A 21,308-nucleotide genomic window follows, 5' to 3' on the forward strand; every position below is an offset into this window, starting at 1 on the left:
CCCGGAAAAAATCCACGAGGTTGGATCATCTTTTAGGATCAGTGGTACTGTATGTATCTCGATCATCTTTTAAGTACTATATTTCTATTTTAACGTATAACTTACTTGGCCCAAGATTTAATCATGGTAGCAGGTGTGGAGAGAAGAACGTTAACAAATTCTTTTAGTTTCGGACAAACTGTTCCTTCCAATAGAAATCTGGCAAACCAACGAAACTTATCAATGTTGTGTGGATATTCAATTGGTACTGCTGGTATCGACCAATTACATCGACCTGGAAAATAATTGAGAAATTACTGATTTAGTAAGGAATGGAATCTGGTCAACATCTTATCAATAACCTCATTTTATTTTCTATCCTTAGGTGTACAATTTGAGTAAAGCATTTTTACTTATTCTTCTATTTCTACCTATCATAGGTGTTTTTTGGTTTCTCCTGCATGTATTCATATATAACGACTACTCATCTAGGAAATTCGATGCAGGACGGAGCGCCTGACAAGGACAGCTGTCTAGTCCTTCGGATGGCCGAAAAACCGAGGTCCTGTATATACATTGGTGTGTACGTAAAAGATCCCTTGGCAGTTGGAATTTGATATAAGAGTAGGCGATAGTGCCCCTGCCCGGGCAAAATTTCCCCCATAGCACACTGTATGGCGTATGCCCGTCTTCATTAGCCCAGCATAGGAGCAAAACAGTAGGACGTTAAACCCCATTTCATTTCATTTCATTTCATTTCAGGAAATTCGAATAACCAGTGACAATAGGAAACCAGGATAGAAAATCTGAGAAATTTTCTTGGCCAACAACAGTTAAAATTTCGTGAAACAGGCCCCAGGACTTACTGGTTAGTGAGCCTTGTAGTTCGTGGGATTCCTAAACATACACGTGTACTACTAATACTTACTGAAGCTACTGGTCATGTAACATGTGACCTCTCCTTTTATGGTATCATAGAAAGGTGAAGGGTCATCTAAAGGTCGTGAGAAAGAACAATGATATCCAGCAAATAATGGTAACCATTCTGGTTCTATGGATACAACACCTGAATTATAAAATATAAAATATCATTAATTACCAGGTATATTATCATTCATCAGGTATATTACCAGGTATATCTATCACAAGCACCTGTAACATGGAAAGTTTCTTTCAATATTAAACTGTGATTTAGGTGATGCTCGCTTCACAGTCCATAACCTCCCGAATTGCAATCGAGTGATATGGAATTCAGTCCTGTCACAGTTCTGTCAGTCCCCACTACCGAGGTGGTGTGAGTAGAATCGTGACGTAATTAAACATAACGAATATGTTTTGGCTGTGTGGTTGGTTGAGATATTTTACTTATCCAGTCGACGCATGCGTTGCAGCCTGAAATACTCCTTTTAACTCGATTGTCACTATTTTTGAGATTGATAGAATTCAATTCCGGAACTTTCAAACGAGTGCTGCCTAAGTGAGTCAGATTATAAAATAAGGTCTGAATCCGATTCATGGGCAAATAACTCATCTTAAAATGACTATCTGTCAGTATCAGACCAATAATAAAGAAGTGAATGGCCAAACGGTTAGCGCATGTGCGTTGTATCATAAGGTCTGTCTTTGAGTCAACTGGTGTGATTTCGATTCCCTGGTTGTACGTGACAAGGAGTAGAGTCGTCTGTCCTTCGGTTTCCTCCCACTGCTAAAGACTCCTACGCGCAAGCGAGTTATTGAAATAAAATTGAACCAGTGTTAGTCCCTGAGTGGACCTGAAACCCAACTTTTCTCTCTCTCTCTTACTCACCTTTCATATAGAGTTTTGATGTTTCATGGATATTCTGATAAACTATATAATCACATTTCTCTTTAAACAAAACAGATGAAGGATGAATAAAAACTGGTTCCTCTAATTCAGTACACTGTTAAAATATAAAAACAAAACCGATGAAGGATGAATAAAAACTGGTTTCTTTAATTCAGTACACTGTTAAAATATACAAATAAAATAGATGAAGGATGAATAAAAACTGGTTCCTCTAATTCAGTACACTGTTAAAATATACAAATAAAATAGATGAAGGTTGAATGAAATGGGTCCCAGGGGACAACAAACTAGCCCCCCCCCCCACACACACACACTAATTCAAGTATTATCATATCCCATATTCCCAATATTAAGTCCACACAGCGTAAATGAAATAGGGTTTAATGTACTACTAAATTTAAATAAATGAAATCAAATAGGGTTTAACGTGCTACTAAATTTAAATAAATGAAATCAAATAGGGTTTAATGCACTCATAGTAAATACGTAAGGAGTCCACATAGTTACCTGATAGGCATGTTTTAGTTTTCTGGCATCATCACTAGCACCTGGTGGAGGGTCTGGATATCTCCTTAAAATACAAATTTATTTTAAAACAATTCAACACTGATCCTGTAAAACAACACTTGCGGCCAACAAGATTTACATTGTCGCGGGGGTTAGATTTCTTTTGTATTTATTTCATATTTTTCAAAATATCAGGAACTATCTATTGAAAATACAGTAGTCTCTCTGTGTTAAATTCCTCAAGTTTTCTGTTAAAATAAAATGTTAATTACCTGGCCACATGATCAGCTAAACCAGCCAATACAATCTGCCGTAACATCTTACACTGGACATCAGTAGGGGGAGATAACTTCGGATCTACACATAGGTTGGCATCAGGTATCACAATATTTACTGAAAAAAATAAAATCACACTTAGTAGAAGACTACAGTAGGTAAGATTTAGATAAGAACTGGACGTTCTTGTAATAATAGTTCAAAAATAGATAATGAAAAATGAATATATTGAAAATTTCATTCAAATGTATTTTAGCTTAAGTTTTCCGGAATAAGGCCTGTGAGCTAATTAACAAGTTACAAATATTTACATATCTACCTGTATTTGTTAACTGCGCTCGTAATTTTCTAATTTCTTTCATGGATTTATATCTGATACCAAACTTAGTGCAGAATTCTGGAGTAAAACCCTGATATTCACATGCCCCTACAGCCTTTAATAATACCATTAAATCACCTAATAACAAAGACTGACCCTGCATATAGAAATACAAAAATATATAAATTCATAAGAATATGTGTCTTAATTATTGAATGGTGGTCAAATATTTTTGAAAAGTGGAAATTTATTGAGGTTATTAAAAGGTCTTAATGGAGGAAGAAATTAAGACGTAGAATGCCTTCTGTATAGATTTACTCCATTTTTATATGCTTAATATATGTAACATGCCTTTTGGACGAACTAATGCTCCTACTATATTTCAGCTTCTGATATACATTATATGTAAAAAGTATACAATACATTAACTTACACCTCCAGCCCACAACTTTCTGATTTGTGAAGTTTTCTGTTTCTGCTTACCATCAGTTTTCTGTAAAAAAACAATTAACACACTTTCAAAAACAGGCACAAACAAATTTAAATCAAATTGCATATACATTTAGATTGTCATTATTTAATCTTGTGTGAGTGACCAGATACTGTTGTTCTTTATTTATGACAGATTAGTCAGATATTTCAGGCAAACATATAATTATTAGTGTGGGGGGAGGGGGGCAGTCTAGTGGTTTAAATCATAAGGTCTGTAATTGGGTTAAGTTGCATGGTTTTCATTTCCAGTTGAGCGTTATAAGGAGTAGTCCAAAATCATGACCTGGAGAAAACCCAAAAGGTTGGACAGTCGACCCTACTTCTTGTCACGTACAACCCGGGAATCGAAACCATGTCAGTTGACTCAATGACAGGCCTTATGATACAACGTGCACCATTCGCTATTCAACCCCTGCAATCAAAATAAGAATATTTACCTCGCTAGGTACTGGTGTCTCAATAAATAATTCATCTACAGATAAAGCTGATACAATTGCTATAACATATGGTAGGAGATTCTCTTGATGACCTAAAGCTAATATTCTAGCATATCGTGGTGAGACAGGAAACTTAGCCATTCCACGGCCAAGGGGAGTAATCTTTGTTAACTCTGAAAACGAAAAACATATCTTGAAGTCAGTATTCCTTGAGTAGTATTTAGCGATTAACCACATTAAAAACACAACCACATATACATGGAATCCTTGGTTTGTACATCAATGCTCTTTATTTAAACAACCAAAATATGTATAATTGGATTATTTTTGTGTTCAAAATATTGGAAAACATGAAATAGTAAGGGAAGCGGATCACACCACACATCAACAATTACACAAATCAAACCTATAGACAGAACACAATATACACAGGCACCTCAAACAACAAATGCACATATCTGGCAAGGGAATGGATCCCGGAGCTAGCCGCAAACGTCCCAAGTCAGAGAAAACAACCTAACTGATATGCTATGTCAAATCAGAAGGCAATTCTACAAAATCACGAAAACCTCTTGAAAGTTAAAATCATCACTTATTTTAGCTACCATGACTTTTATTGTGAGTTTTCATACGTTCAATTTGCAGCAAATTTTTATAAGATCGAAAAGCTTTATAAGAACATAACAGCCAAATTTAAACTAATTGAAAATATGTCAGAGAAAAATTTAATATTTATTTTAATAAAACTAAGCAATGAACGGCAGATTAATTAGATTCTATTTACCTTTGTCCTGTCTACGTTTGATATGTTTCGGTCGATCTGGTGTTGATAAAGCTCCAAGAGATAACAATAAACTTTCAGCTGCCTACAAACAAATTGAGATTTCTTGAATTTGAAGAAATTCCACAACCATGTTATTTCTGATTTTTGTAAATGAACACTAGGATAAATGGATACCTAGTTCCATGAATAATTTCTTCATTTTGATAAAAATAAAAACTAACATAAAAAGATCTGGGTCTATTGGTTGTGATGAGATCTTGGGAAAATTCATGTTTTAAGTGGTGGGGGATATATAACAGATTAAAACCAATTGCATATAAAGTACTAATTTCTGGCAATCCATTCATATGCACAAGCATGGCCCAGTCTCCACTATTTACTAGATATCAGCATCGTCTCTGTGACTACAGAAAACCTATCAAATAGTTTAGACAAATCTAGTTTAAAAAGCATTTCTTTCGTAAAAATGCATTTCTTTTGATAAAAAGCACGTCTTTTTAATTAAGCATTTCTTTTTAAAATTTATTCCGTTTAAAACACATTTCTCTAAAAAGAAAACATTAAGCGTGATAAGGTTCAAAACCCATTTAAAAAAAAAATTTGAGTGTGATTAGATTCAATATGTAGTTGTTAAGCCATATAGATGATGATTATGTAGTTATAAACCATGTAGATGATGATGATGATGATGATGAGGCAATTAAATATTTACCTTTAACTGTTCAATATCTGGTGGAGTAGGATAGGGAAAATTCTGTACTTTATCAATATTCATCTCCTGAAAAAATCACGTTTTAAAAATTAACCTCTCTAGCATATAAAACAAAATGAATGGAGTGTTGTGGGGAGAAGCTTTACACTTTACAGATCAATCTTATCATCTCTAAATTCATGTATTGCTTGTGAACATTTCCAATCTGATGAAAATACAGATCCCATTTCGTTTATTTTTTTATAGTTCAAAATTTCGTTTTACTTGTCTTTACTACACTAGGATCTGGGAGAGTTGTTAAATAATCCACGTTCTGGTTGATGTGAGGGATTAGCCAAAGAAACGGCCTGTTGCGGTGAGTTCTTGGTGTGTTCCTACTAGAAACATCAACGCTGATTGGTTAATCAAATGTCTGACGTGATATGGTCAAAAGCCGCTTGTATGACCCCTGACGCGACTTCCCATTACAACTAGTCAGATCTCCATGAAACGAAATATAGATCTGTATTTTAATCAGATTGAGATATTTTGTGTTTATTTTATAACAAAAAGAAATGTAAATGACCTTCATCTGTAACAAAAGATCATCTACAGGACGTCTACAAATCTCGGGTGGTGAAAACATCTCAAAATCATCATTAAATACAGCCGATGAATATAAACTGAAAATATAATCATATCAAAACTAAATTTACTGTGTATTCAATCATTTAATACTGTTACCCGAGAATCGTTTAATCTTGTGTATCTAGCACTAATTTCTTTCACATTCGTTTAATATCACATCTTTGTTTGAAAATTTGTCAAAATTGTTAAAAATCACCAAAAATCATCTAATTTGTACTTGTATCCAGTTTAAAGCTGACTGTTCAATTTTGATAATGAGGGTCCAATTAACAAGTGTTTAATTTCTCGATTACAAGATTACATCATCACACAAGATTAAATGATACCCTGGTCACAGTGTTACTAGCTTTATGTTGCTGGACCATCTAACAAACCAGCCCCTACCAGGACATTTTTTTTTTAGCGGTGTTTAATGTGCATTCAACACATTCAATAATTCGCTTGCATTTATGTTCTTAAGCAGTGGAAGGAAAATGGAGTACCCAAAGAAACCCCACAAGGTTGAACAGACGACCTTACTCATCATAATGTGCAATTCTAGGATTGAAACTATGCCTCTTGCCTCAATGACATACTCAACCCCCATTCATTTTCTTTATACATTTTTCCAGCCTAGTTGTGCAGGACAGAGCATGTAGTCATTTAGATTGCATGAAGAATTGAGGTGCTAAGTCTACCATTGGCAGCATGTTACTCAAAAGAGCCACTTTCCAGGGAAAATTTCCATCACAGAACTCTTATCACGACTTCCTAGTGGGATGAAAGGGGAGAACCCATATAAACTTGTGCATGCGCTACAGTACATAAATCAACCCTTATATAATTATTGTATAAAACATAACGTACCGATAACAATGACCAGGTGACACACGCCCAGCTCTTCCTGCTCTCTGATTGGCTGAAGCTTGAGACGTCCAGGTAACTTTAAATGTCGAAACACCTGTTACTTTATCGTAGAATTTAGTTTTAACCTGAAGAAGAAGAATCTAGTTTGTAATCCATTCCATATGTTTTGATATCTGTGTAAGAAGACATCATCACCATCATCATCATCACAACCACCACCACCACCACAATTCACTTGGTCGTTTAATGTCTGCTTCCACAGAAGTTTTCATCATAGATAAGAACCAGAGAAGCCTATATTTGTTTACCATTTTGAAACCTATGACCATGGATTGTTTTAGTGTTACAATGCTTCAGAGAGAGAGAGAGAAAGAGAGAGAGAGAGAGAGAGGTTTAATGTCCACTCACACAAACTAGGTCATTTCGGGACTAACACATGGTTCAATTTTATTTCAATAATTTGCTTGCGCATAGGGATCTTTAATTAGCAGTGGGAGGAAACCGGAGGACACGCAGAAAACCCATGAGGTTGTACAAGCGACCCTACTCCTTGTCACGTACAACCGGGGAATCGAAACCACACCAGTTGACTCAATGACAGACCTTATGACACAGCGCCCACGTGCTAACTATTCGGCCATCCAACCCCCCACAATGCTTCAGAGATCCTAAGTAGAAACTTGCTTCTGTATATTAGTATATGATTTTGCAATCCGTCTATTTGTGGCCATATATTGGTTTAGTGGCACCAGGCTTCAGAAATCCTTATGGTACTTTTAGGCGCAAGCCAAGCTTCAAATGTAGCACTTTCTAGTTGTGAGCACAGTACCATGGCCATTCGATTACCATGGCAACAACCCCCTAGGTTTAATTCAAAGTTTATAACTGTAACAACAGGATTCAAACCTGAGCCATTTGAGCTATGAGTTTATTTTAAAGGTTTATAACAGAAATTACCTTGCCCGTATCTACAACATATTTGATATTTGGGATAGTTAAAGATGTTTCTGCTACATTTGTTGATACAACGCACAGACGACATCCCGGTGGCGCCTCGTCAAAAACCTGTCAATTAAACATACAAACATATCAGTAAGAAATAACAGAATAACAGCACATCAATAGAAATTAAACAAACTGCTAGCAATAAATATCCAAATGCAGTAGAGAAGTTTGGTGATTCCCAAAGTCATCTCAACTATATAACCAGGCCCCAGTTTCACAAAGCATTCTCAGACTCAAGTTAAGAATTTACTCAACTTCTAATCACAGTTTATGAGAAATATCTTTGATACAGAAACAAAAAACTTTGCACATAGTTTCTTATTGATGTATTTGATACATTAAAACAACAGTTTTATATAGGGCTATATTTTAGTTAAAATAAGGCGAACAATTTTGAGTAAATTCTTAACTTAAGTTTGAGAATGGTTTATTAAACCGGGGCCGGGTACTGCGAAATGTGGGGGGTTGGGATGGCCTAGTGGTCTAGAGTGTCACGCTTTGACCTCTAGCTGGCCAGTAACCTCTGGGTTGTGGTTTTGAACAATTGTGGTAGAAAAAATGTTATATCTTACCCTAATCTGTTTATGACTGGGTAATAGAGAGTATAAAGGTAAAACATATAATGGTGTCTGACATCCAGTCTCTTCAGATTCCTGTAAGAATAAAACATAATTATATCTATCTATACTAATATTTGTGACTGTTGTTCGTCCGTTTGTTTGTTCAGGGTTGGCGGCTACACTAGAATCAATCTGATTACAATACAGATCTATATTTCGTTTCGTTTTTTTATACTCTCGGCAGCCTTTACTACATGAAGATCTGACAAGTTGTAGCGATAGGTCACGTCAGGGGTCAAAAGACCGACTTATGACCCTATGATGTCAGACATTTGATTAACCAATCAGCATTGATGTTACTAGTGGATTACCCACAGTTCCGTGCAAAACACGTCTAAAGCTCGCCGTAACAGACCGTTTCATTGGCTTATCTCTGACACCATTCAGAACACGATCCAGATCCAAGTATAGTAAAGACAAGTAAAACGAAATTTTGAACTATAAAAACAAAACGAAATAGGATCTGTGTTTTTATCAGATTAGAACTGTCCCGATGCGGAAATTTGGAATATAGGGGTAACTCGGACCGGGGAGTAACATAGGCCTGGTGGCATTGCACTACTTTCAACCTGTGCAGCGCTGGGTTATCCGCTCGTAATTATATAATCTTGAGACAAACGAGTGGTAATTTTTAATTCCACCTTCTCCTCTTCGATATCCTACTGTCAAGGATGCATGCCTTGGTTTTCCGTAGCATCAGTCCAACTTTTTCCAGCCCTGCCATTGCAACCCCTAAAATTCAAAGGTCAGGCTCCTGTGTGTTTACATAAATACATTACGAAAATTTGGGGATTTTTATTGGCTAAAAATTGGTGTCGCTGGAGACTAACAGTACTTTAAGATTTAAGGAGTGACTCACTGCGCTATCTTGGCCTCCAATGAACAATAACAATCCTCTAAACTCGAAACATCTCTGGGCCCTTATTCACGAAAACTTAAACTAAGATACAATTGAAATTTTAAGAAATACTGCAATTCGATTGACTGACCAGTAAAATCAATTTGCATATATCCAATGAAGTTGCAGTATTTCTTAAAATTTCGGTTGTAACTTAGTTTAAGTTTTTGTGAATTAGGGCCCTGGATTGTAGTTACAAAATATTAACTGTAAATTTCTAGACCATCCAAAACATATTGAAACGGTACATTTGTAAAATTTAAAAAAACAAAACAAATATTTTGTTTTTTTCCTACCTCCGGATCCTTCCCCATGTCTTCTGTTTCTGATTCCCCTTCAGATAAAATATCGAGATCGGAATCTTCACCAAGAACATCCATTTCTCCTTCTTCATCAACAGGTTTTATAGAATAACTAAAAGATAACATCAACAGGTTTTATAGAATAACTAAAAGATAACATCAACAGGTTTTATAGAATAACTAAAAGATAACATCAACAGGTTTTATAGAATAACTACAAGATAACATCAACAGGTTTTATAGAACCTCATTTTTTGTCCCATCCCAATGACTAGACAGCTGTCCTGCACCTCTGACAAGCGGGAAATATGCGTGGAAATCCTGATGAACTTTCTCGACCAACACAGGGGTCGAACCTGCGAACTAACTGGTTAATTAAAGTCAAAATGATTGGTATTTTTCAGTTGTACATTTTTAAAACTATTTTGTACTTTGTTTTTTAACTTACTTGTTCAAGTCAACTTTAGGTAAGTCAATTTTTTCAATCTTTTTCTGTATTTTTTTCTCCCTTTTCTTCTTTTTATTTTTTTTACGTTCCTCTTTTTTATTGGGTAAAACTAAAATAAAAATAAATCGCCATCAGCATAAACACAAAACTAAACACAAACATACAGCATCCGGAAGAGAGTTTTTACACAAACCTATAGCATCTGTCATGGAAGAGAGGTTTTCACGTTTTATGGTGTCAAGATGCAAAAACTAATTGGTTGGATTTTGATGATTTACCTTTCTTTACAACAATAAAAAAAATTTCCAGCAAGTTTGAAAAACATCCCAATACTTTTGCACTTGTGACTGAAGTAATAAACTACACGCACAATTCAGAATTTTGTTGAGTTCCGTTTCATGATTAGACAATCACAGCAGGTTTGAAAGAAATTATCCAAGACTCTTGGCTGTACAGCGTTTAAAGTGATATATATGGAAATGGAAAATAACTCTCATGGAACTGAAATGCGACTCTCGAATTATGTAGGATTCTTCCCAAGTCAAAAGCAGACAATTATCTTTTTAATTAACGACACATGAAAACTTCATATACTTGATAGGTTATAAAAGAATATCTAAACTTTTTACACCAATATATGAATGACTCTTTATTTTGACCCGGAACAGAGCCGCAAAAGTTACCTATCTTTTTGTATTTCTTCTTGGGGACGACACTCTTCGAAAAAAAAGTATATGGCTTGATCAATTCCAAGTTCGATCGATATGAAATGGAATGAAATGGGGTTTAACGTCCTACTGTTCTGCTCCAACTGGGCTAATGAAGACGGGCATACGCCATACAGTGTGCCATACAGTTTGCCCAGACAATGGCACAACGGCCTACTCTTATATAGAATTCCAAGGTCAAGGGATCTTTTACGTGCACGCCAATGTGTCCACGGGTCCTCAGTTTTTCAGACCATCCGAATGACTAGGCAGCTGTCCTTGTCAGGCCTTTTGTCCTGCATCACCCGACCTCAAGGCTAGCGAGCCAGCGTCTTACCCACTTAGCCACCGTGACCCTCTCGATCGATACGAAACTTTGCATGTCCGTTCCTTTGACAACTACACAACGTCACAATTCCAAGATGGCTATGATTTTGTTGACTTTCGTTCTTGTTATATGTAACAATACTAACCTTGGTGCGGATCATAAGGAAACATTTTGCGTAATTTATAACAGAGAGTTCGAACTTCTTGTTGTCCTGTTACAAATACCAGTATGCCTCCAGACGGCAACATACGATGTATCTTACATACCTAGTAAAACAATATAATAATACATTTATAAGGCAGGGAGGGAGGGACGGAGGGAGGGAGGGAAGGGGAGGGAAGAGAGGGATGATGTACCTTATACCTAGTAAAACAACTTAATATAATAATACAATTATAAGGTAGGGAGGGGTGATGTACCTTACATACCTAGTAAACAATAGTATAGTAAATATGCTTAAAAGGAGAGGAGAAGGAGGGGGAGGGGGCACAGAAATTGATCATAAAAGGCACCTACATGTATGTAAGCGGGATGCGGAACATGTAGGTGGGTTGAGTGATTTTGTCGGTGTGATTTACATCGAAAGGAGAAAGAACAATAGGGTCTAACATCCACTCAGGACAAAAAAGTCATTTCGGGACTAAGATATGGTACAATTTATTTTAACAATTTCCTTGCATGTAAAGGTCTTTTAGTTAGTTCTGTAGTGTGGTTGTTGTTAATGCAATTCAATACACTTAATAATTTAAATCATGTCATCAGGGAAATGTTATCTTATTCTAAGGTGCCCCACCATAAATAAATATTTCTAAATATCTTATTCGTTGGATTATTAGCATCAGTAAACTACTATCACATTTCATTATTTATCATAAGAGGTGTCAGAAGTAGATTTCATCATCTGCTTTTCCCTTTGACCTCCACGTTCACAGCTTATAAACAGGGTTCCTGGGAAGGTAAAAATGAAGCATGATAACGAGACGTCAACATGTTGACGTCCAGGATTTGAATCCCAACCTGATTACAACACAGATCCTATATTTTGTTCCGTTTTTTATAGTTCAAAATTTTGTTTTACTTGTCTTTACTACACTAGGATCTGAAAGAATTGTTATATAATCCGTGTTCTGGTTGAAATGAGGGATTAACCAATGAAATGGTCTGTCACAGCAAGTTCTTGGCGTGCGATGCGTGGAACTGTGGGAAACCCCTAGAAACGTCAGTGCTGATTGATTAATCAATGTCTGACGTCATAGGGTCAAAAGCTGCTCGTACGACTCCTGATGCGACCTATCACTACAACCGGTCAGATCTTCATGTAGTGTAGGCCATCGAAAGTATATATATAAAATTCAGGAAGTTACGTTCCAATATCCACGAATATCGAAAGGAACCAAGATCTTTGGGTTATAAGCATACATTTCAAGTAAAAATTGTGACCTATACAGTGTGCACAAGCTAAAAACGTGATTTTTCGTACAATCAGGGGCCATAATCCATGAAATTACAGTCCGATACATGCCAATATCGAAAGGAACCAAGATCTTAGGGTGATAAACCTATATTTCAAGTTTCATTGAAATCGAATAAAAATTGTGACCTGTAGACTGTTCACAAACAATTGTCGACGGACGGACGGACAGGGGCGACGACAATATACGTCCACATGAAAATGTGGGCGTATAAAAATGAAATATAGATCTGTATTTAATCAGATTGAATTGAATCAAGTGTGTACCGAGATATTATAAATGGAAATAATATTCAAAAAATAATGACGAGGAATATACATCAACTGACCTTTTTAAAACAATCTGATAAATAATCATCCACAGGCGTCCGTTTGTTGAAGTGAATAGTTACAGGAAACTGACGAGAGTTGACTTTTAACACAGGTGGTGGTATTTTAAATAATTGTTTATTTTCTGTAAAATCTTCTACTCTGAGTGTAGCGGACATAATTATCATCTTCAATGGTTTTCCTCTCTAAAAAACAAACAAAAATACAATTTCAAAAAGTCAAATTCTTCATACACAAGGACATCACGATAACGCTGTTTTGAGTGTCCACAGGCTGAACCCTCAAAATAAATCCCTTATTTTAGAGACAAGGGTCAAGTTTTCAGAGATGAACATTTGTAATGGCAGACAAGGGTTGAGTTTTGACAGGTGAACCTTTGTAATAGCAAATCCTTAAATGAAAGACAAGGGCTTCATTGTAATGCATATTTTGGGGGTCATAGGCTGAACCCTTGTAATAGTGACGCTCTTTATACATTAAAGAAAAGACCATATAATACTGCTGTCCCTTACATTACTCTAAAATTCATAGTGCTGACAAAATGATGGGCACCAAATCAGAGAGTTTGTCTGAATTTGTGCCTGACAATGTTTGAGACCGGTGTGTTATTTCCATGCTTGTGAATAAAGACCACGTAATGTTACCTTGTTTCTGAGTGGTACAATACGAGATAATAAACCAATGAGAATATCCGTATAAACACTTCGTTCATGAGCTTCATCAATAATAATAACACTGTATTTACTCAACATAAAGTCCTGAAAAACAAAAAAATACAAGGAACATGACTGGAAATCTTCCTTTGTTCTTTTCGTTGAATAAGCATATTGTTTTTCATCTCCTAGACTGGGGAGGGTCACGTGGCTAAGTGGGTAAGACGCTGGCTCGCTAGCCTGGAGGTCGGGTGTTCGATCCCTGCATTGGCCAAGAAAGTTCAACCAGATTTTCCGGCATGGTTTCCCCTTGTCAGTGATGCAGGACGGAGGGCCTGACAAGGACAGCTGTCTAGTCGTTCGGATGGTACGAAAAACCGAGATCAAATGTACATATTGGCGTGCACGTAAAAGATCCATTGGCAGTTGGAATTTGATATAAGAGTAGGCCATAGCGTTGCTGCCCGGGCCAAATTTCCCTCATAGCACACAGCACACTGTATGGCGTATGCCCTTCTTCATTAGCCCAGTTTAGGAGCAGAACAGTAGGATATTAAACCCCATTTCATTTCATTTCTCCTGGACTGGCTGGAGCTTAACCGTGCAATAACTAGACATGTTCAGTTTTATTGCACACTTTTGCTGGTTTACACTAGTTTTAGTAGAAATCATATAGAGAAGTGGGTGGGTTTTCTGTGCAATAACAACAAGCATGTTGAGCAGTTGTCAATGTTACAAGTCATTTATAGCACACTTCATTCGTTAACAGGTTTAACACCATGGCCTGTGGCCTCTGTTTAAACCTGTAAACTAAGAAAGCCGTGCTACAAATATAACATACTTAAAATAATATGTACATATGAAGTTGTAAATTTTGTGTCTATTTTATTGAAACTGGGCATCACATTGTGTTTTATTTCAGGCATTCTGTATACATCTCATTGTACCATGCAAAATGCAAAACCAGAACCTCAGAACGTGGTATAAAAGAAAGTTTAACATCCTACTGTTCTGCTCCGCCACGACTAATGACGTGCATACGCTGAACAGTATGCTATGAGGAACTTTTTGCCCGGACAGAGGTGTTACGGCACTCTTACATTGAATCCCAACTACAAAAGGTCTTTTACGTGCATGCCAATGTGTACAATGGACCTTGATTTTTCCTTCCTTCTGAACTACTACACACTATCCTTGCCAGACCCTCCACACAGCACCACTGACAAGGGGGAACCATGCCGGAAAATAGAATGAGCTATAAATTAGGGTTACTTCTTTGGAAGTGGCTCAGCATGGCTGCTCCCATCAGTGTCATGTAGGTAAAACAACAATTTAATTTTTACTGAAATATTTGAGTAGACAAACCTGTTGGACTTCCTTTAATAAAACACCATCTGTCATGAACTTGATCTTAGTTTTAGACGAGGTATTTCCTTCATAACGAATTTGATACGATATTTCACTACAAAAAAAACCCAATCAAAGCTGACCACTATTCAAAAATTAATCATTATACATCAATAATCAAATGGGTTGTTTATTTTTTAACAGTGAACAGGAAATCAAACACTTGTAAATTGGACGCTCATTATCAAAACTGGACACAAGTACAAATTAGATGATTTGGGGTGATTTAAAATGATTTTTAAATCAAAGATATTTTATTGAATGAATGTAAAATAAATCAGGGCTAGATGTGCAATATTAAATGATACCCTGGTTACAGTGTATGCTGACTCATGCGCAATACCCTAGACACCAAACAACAATTCATCGTCAGACTAAAGCAAATTTGTTTAAATAATTCGAAGAGCCTCCTGATTTAAGAAGTCTAAGACAATTTGTCGGACGGACAGAATCACTGATCGAGCTGTAAATCACACACTAGATAATTAGAGTTATTATTTTACAACTTACTCAGGAGATAAATTCATTTCCATGGCAACACGTTGTGACATACTGATAGCAGCAACACGTCTAGGTTCTGTGATACCAATAATACCATCACCACTGTAAAACAAGAAACTTCTATAGCTTTCAATCTAATACATCAATCCCCCCCCCACACACACACACACCTAGATACAACATACACAATTCTATGAAATAAAATTGTTTATTACTAAAAAATATTTCCACTGTTATTACTGTTTATTACATAGAGACAGATATACAGCCATGCCACAGTTTACTGAGTTTAGTTTAACAGTGAAAAACCTGATCCCTACTACTGAAGGGAATCGTGGGAGTGGGGAATATAGTTGAACAGTAAAACTGTCAGGTCCTTGTTTAATTAAGGGCACCGTGAGAATGGGAATATAGTCTAACAGTAAAATTGACCCTTATTTGTTATGTCGTAGTCAACGGGAATATAAACTAAAAGTAAAACTGAACCCTATTTATAGTCAAGTTATATAGGAATGTGTAAACTTATTTCGGTTGATATTACAATTGGGTTTGGCCTATATATATATGTGAAAGGGAGAGCGAGAGAAATGGGGTTTAATATCCACTCGACACAAACTAGGTCATTTCGGGACTAACACATGGTTCAATTTTATTTCAATAATTCGCTTGCGCCTAGGGGTCTTTAGCAGTGAGAGGAAACCGGAGAACCCGGAGACAACCCACGAGGTTGGACAGACGACACTACTCCTTGTCACATACAACCAGGGAATCGAAACCATGCCAGTTGACTAAATGACAGACCTTATGATACAGCGTGCACATGCTAACCATTCGGCCATCCAATTCCCCCTATGTGAAAGGAATCAAATATTGTTCATTTCTTTATTCTTGATCGTATAAGAAGCATAACCAGCACTTACTGAGGACGAGAACAAATACTTACTGAGAACGAGAACAAATACTTACTGAGGACGAGAACAAATACTAACTGAGGACAAGAACAAATAATTATTGAGAACGAGAACAAATACTTACTGAGAACGAGAACAAATACTTACTGAGAACAAGAACAAATACTTACTGAGGACGAGAACAAATACTTACTGAGGACGAGAACAAATACTTACTGAGGACGAGAACAAATACTTACTGAGGACAAGAACAAATACTTACTGAGAACGAGAACAAATACTTACTGAGAACTGAGAACGAGAACAAATACTTACTGAGGACGAGAACAAATACTTACTGAGGACGAGAACAAATACTTACTGAGGACGAGAACAAATACTTACTGAGGACGAGAACAAATACTTACTGAGAACAAGAACAAATACTTATTGAGGACGAGAACAAATACTTACTGAGAATGGGAACAACCCTTACTGAGAAGAACAAATACTTACTGGGCATATCCTGCTTCATATAAAAACTGTGGAACTTGAGTTGTTTTACCCGACCCCGTTTCTCCACAAATAATCGTTACTGGATTATCATTAATAGTTTCCATAACAACCTGTTCTTCAGTAAATATTGGTAACTTCTCTCTATTTGCCTGTAAATATCAAATAAAAAATCATTACATAAACTACTATTAATAGAAAGTGAAGGGGGACTGCACCACACATAATTTACACAAAAACAAATATATGGACAAGACACAATACGCAGAAATCACAGACAAACGAACAATTCAAATAAAGTGGATGGATCCGGGGGCTAGCCGTAAACGTCCACTGCGCTGTACAGTCTCTGGCCTGTAGTGACACAGACTTCACTCAAATTTGAAAACAATCAGGAATATAAGTCAGACAAAATATGATCAACCTCTAGTTAACACTTTAACTGCCCAAATTAGGGTTCCTCAGTCCGCCCTGTCAAGTGAACAACTGAGTGCCTATAAGAACTAGAAATTGTTCCATAAACTATAATTAAGTTGATCAACTATTATTAAATTGTTCTAGAAATTGTTTAACTGCCAAAATTAGGGTTCCTCGGACCGCCCTGTCATGTGTACAACTGTGGCGTCTGTAAAAACTAGTAAATGTGCTATAATATCTATGGTCCGTGTTTTGAGGTGGTTCCAGGAAACCGTACTTTCTGACTGCTCACTTGAAGTCTGTCTACGAATGTAGGCCTACTAATATTAAAGGACAATATTGGTGCCAGTCATTATCACATATGTGATAGAACTGGTTAAACACGTTCCAAATATAATTTTCACAGAGATCATTGCTACGACAGATGCGTAATGAAGGATTAAAAATCGGAAGTGAGCAGAAATTCGCCCATGTATCTGTTATCACTCGTCACTTCAGTCAGTTATATAGCGGGAAAACTTGTGTTTTCCTTTTGCGTTTGTCACTTCTGATTTTTGTAACTTGCATTGAGCATCTATTGTAGAAATGATCTCTGTGTTAAAATTATATTTGGAATGTGTTTAACCAGTTATATCACATACGTGGTAATAATAAGGTACCAATATTGTCCTTTAATATATCACTTTACTCTGATTGTTTTTAAGGAACTGGGGTACTCAATATTATTTAAATGTACCAAGGGATAAAGGGTTAATACGGTCATCCTGAGAGTAATATAAAATGATTTGAGCCAAGATATTTCCTATTGAGTGATATTAAAGGGCATATGACACTATTTTTTGGAATCTTGAGATAGACAAAATGACTCTAAAAGCACATACTAATGTAATATGAATGTATTTAAAGTGATTTATATTCAATTGTTGAAAAAAATATTGTAATTTCTAATCAATTATGTTCGGTGAAATACGTGAACAGTGCAAACTGGACGGCACGCCTACTAGTGCATTCTACACATTTATTAAATTATTATTTTGTCATTTGTGAATCAGCCTTTACTAATAACTTCCACATTGTGTTGTAGGATATGTTTTTATTTGTTCATTACAAGATGGCACCCGAAACCATAGGGTACACGACGCGTTTACTGATTATAAAGTTAATTGTGTCTGAAATACTGGATATTAGGATCTCATATTTTCACGTCAAGATAACAACATCAATATTGATTGAACTTGATCAATATTGAATTCTAATTTGTGTTTTTAATTTCGAATATTATGGAAAATATTGAGTTAGAGACTTTAACAACACAAACCTCAACTTCAGCTGTTCTCATCACAGGAACATTGATAACAGTTCTATTAGGTTTTTCTTCTACTTTCGGTTTATCATCTACTTTTACTTTCTCATCTTTCACCTTTACAGATGTCTTTTCCTCTTTCATTGGTTCATCTCTGTTTTTTTCACTCTCTGTTATCTGTTCTTCAATTTGATTGGTTAATTCTTTAAGATCTTCCTCCTCCTCCTCCTCATCTGATGACATGTCTGATGTATCTATTGAACTGTCAGACTCGGGTTCAGGAACTTTTTGTTTATTTTTTTTATTGATACCTTTTATTGTCTTTAACTTTACTTCACCGTCGACAGATGTTTCAACCTGAACATCACTACAATAGAAGAATATAAATGGAAAACAAGCATAGAAAGATAAAAACCCTGGAATAATTCAGTGAAATGTCCTTATTAATTAATGACGGGTAATGATGGTTGGCCGAATGGTTTAATGCGTGAACTTTAGATTATAAGGTCTGTCATTGAGTCAAGTGGTTACGAATCTTTGTTTGTATGTGAATAGGGTTTCCTGTCCAAATTCGTGGTTTTTCTATTGGTCCGGTTTCCTCTCTCTTCTCTCTCCCTCTCTCTCCGGGAAAAACTTCTTTGGAAATATAGTCCACCTAATGTTTTTAATGGAGTATATGTATATTTCTTCAATATGTGAAGATTCTGATTCCGGATGATGCCACACTGGCACCCTTGGGGTAATTCAAATATTCAAGCATGGCTTAACTCAAAATAAAGTATTGAAGAATTATTCAATAAGCTAAAGTAAAATTACTGAAAAACAAATTTATTTACGATTTAAATCTTTGACTGTAAACTTCTGATATACTGGTCAATAACTGAAGTTCTTCCTGTGATGCCTGGACAGAACTCAGTGATTCTAATATGGACTTTCTCTGGAAAAAAATAAACAAAAAAATATTTTACTATAATGAGACATTAATTGAGGGCTCGCTAGCCTGGAGGTCACATGTTCAATCCCTGCATTGACCGATAATTTTCATCTGGATTTTCCAGCGTGGTTCCTCTTTTAAGTGGTGCACACCGGAGGTCCTGACAAGGACAGCTGTCTAGTTGTTCGGATGGGACGAAAAACTGAGGACCCTTGTATAAATTGGTGTGCAGTTGGAATTCAGTAAAAGAGTAGGTCATAATGCCTGGGCAAAATTTCCCTCATAGCAAACTGTATGGCGTATGCCTGTGTTCATTAGCCCATTTCACATTATTTGAGAAAAAAATAGGGGCAGTAGGAGGCTAACGTGCTGCTGTACATCATAAGGCAGGCAGTCCATGCAAACTCATGGGTTCCTTCTCAGACTTACAAGTATGTAAGAAGAAGTTAGGTGCCGGTGGTCTTACATTTTATCCAGTTCTTACATACATGCGCATAAGAGAACATTGAAAAACATTATATTTAGTGCAAAAATCAGCTAGGTACATGTAAAAGAAAATAAAAGCCTAATCTCAAGTAGGCCTACATGATTCTATAGAATACAATTGCTGTTTATGATTGAGCGACGTTTCACCCAGTAATGTATTCCATAGAATTGTGTTCTGTGCAACCTAACATTTGCAGATATATTACAAGCAGCTTGGGATAGAAACCACATCTCTTGACCAAATGACAGACCTCGTAATTTAATGTGGATGAGTTAGAATACGCGACCACCCACTCCCATCCTGACAAATGTCAAAATCTTGGCAAGTTTAGTGACTTACATTGGTTTTCTTTTCCTTTTTTTCAATAACTTTTTCCAATTGTCTTCTTTCTTTTCGTGTCAACTGTTTCGTTTTCTTTGGTTTATCTTCCTTCTTATTTGTCTTCCGTTTCTTGGAAGGTAACGCCAATAGATTATTATCATCAAAACCTGTTTCTCCTACACCAATAGCATCAACATCTAATTTTATCTGTAAAAGAACCAAAAATAAGATCCAAGTCCAAGAGAGACTCACAACAGTTCCCTCATACTAGAATTAAAGTTAGGCCTAAATCATTTAGTGTACCGGTATAATATCATTCTTATTTGATTATACTCGAATAATCTCTCATGGTTTTTTGTTTGTTTTTGTAAAAACTATTTCGAACAAGAAATAAATAAATTTAAACCTTTTTCTCTGCTGATCTGTCAACATCAACATCGACTTTTTGTCTACCTTTCCAGTTATACCCCCTCTTCAAACGTCCCATCTTTATCTCTCAATTAACTGTCAATATCTCAAACAATAACTGTTCTTGAAATCAATCAATCAATCAGTCTTCAATCATAGAAATTCTTTAATACACGTGTTGATCTTCTCAAAACATAAACATCGAGCACATGTTGGCCTAACAACATTTACAGGATACAGTTCCGCTATATATATAGTCCATCTTAAAAAAAACCTACTGTTGGCTAAATTTAGAATAATTACACAATAAAAAATCATGCTAATCATTGAGGAAGAATAAGACGCTGTACATATGATAAATTCAATTACATCTTCTCCAATATTTTAAACCGGATATGGTTACCATTTATAAATATTCATCCGCCGAATTCGTCTGTTTTCAACATGGCGTCTATAGACGACGAAGATTTCATTGATGAAGAACAGTTTCTGGAGCTTTTGACGTTTTCTCCCGAAGTCCAGGATGCTATCGATCAGGTTGCGAGATATAGAATATAT

At 36.1% G+C, this 21,308-nt stretch overlaps 1 protein-coding gene across 1 annotated transcript; it reads right to left on the reverse strand.

Annotated features, from left to right (window-relative positions):
- Nucleotides 1-1,953: 1,953 nt before the first annotated feature.
- On the reverse strand, nt 1,954-20,962 carry LOC126823506 (probable ATP-dependent RNA helicase DHX37). The gene is made up of 24 exons (XM_050552389.2): nt 20,749-20,962; nt 20,361-20,549; nt 19,437-19,537; nt 18,616-18,967; nt 16,884-17,032; nt 15,487-15,579; nt 14,935-15,031; nt 13,561-13,674; nt 12,916-13,101; nt 11,261-11,381; nt 10,081-10,189; nt 9,627-9,744; nt 8,385-8,465; nt 7,765-7,872; nt 6,808-6,932; nt 5,900-5,996; nt 5,335-5,400; nt 4,623-4,704; nt 3,839-4,011; nt 3,343-3,402; nt 2,910-3,066; nt 2,587-2,707; nt 2,315-2,378; nt 1,954-2,031 (listed from the first exon to the last, which is right to left on the reverse strand). Exons 1-24 carry the CDS (start codon nt 20,827-20,829, stop codon nt 1,954-1,956), a joined length of 2,922 nt encoding a protein of 973 aa, XP_050408346.1. The 5' UTR covers nt 20,830-20,962.
- Between the last annotated feature and the right edge of the window lie 346 nt (nt 20,963-21,308).

The sequence above is a fragment of the Patella vulgata genome, chromosome 6, assembly GCF_932274485.2.
Source record: "Patella vulgata chromosome 6, xgPatVulg1.2, whole genome shotgun sequence".
Taxonomy (NCBI): Eukaryota; Metazoa; Mollusca; class Gastropoda; family Patellidae; genus Patella; species Patella vulgata.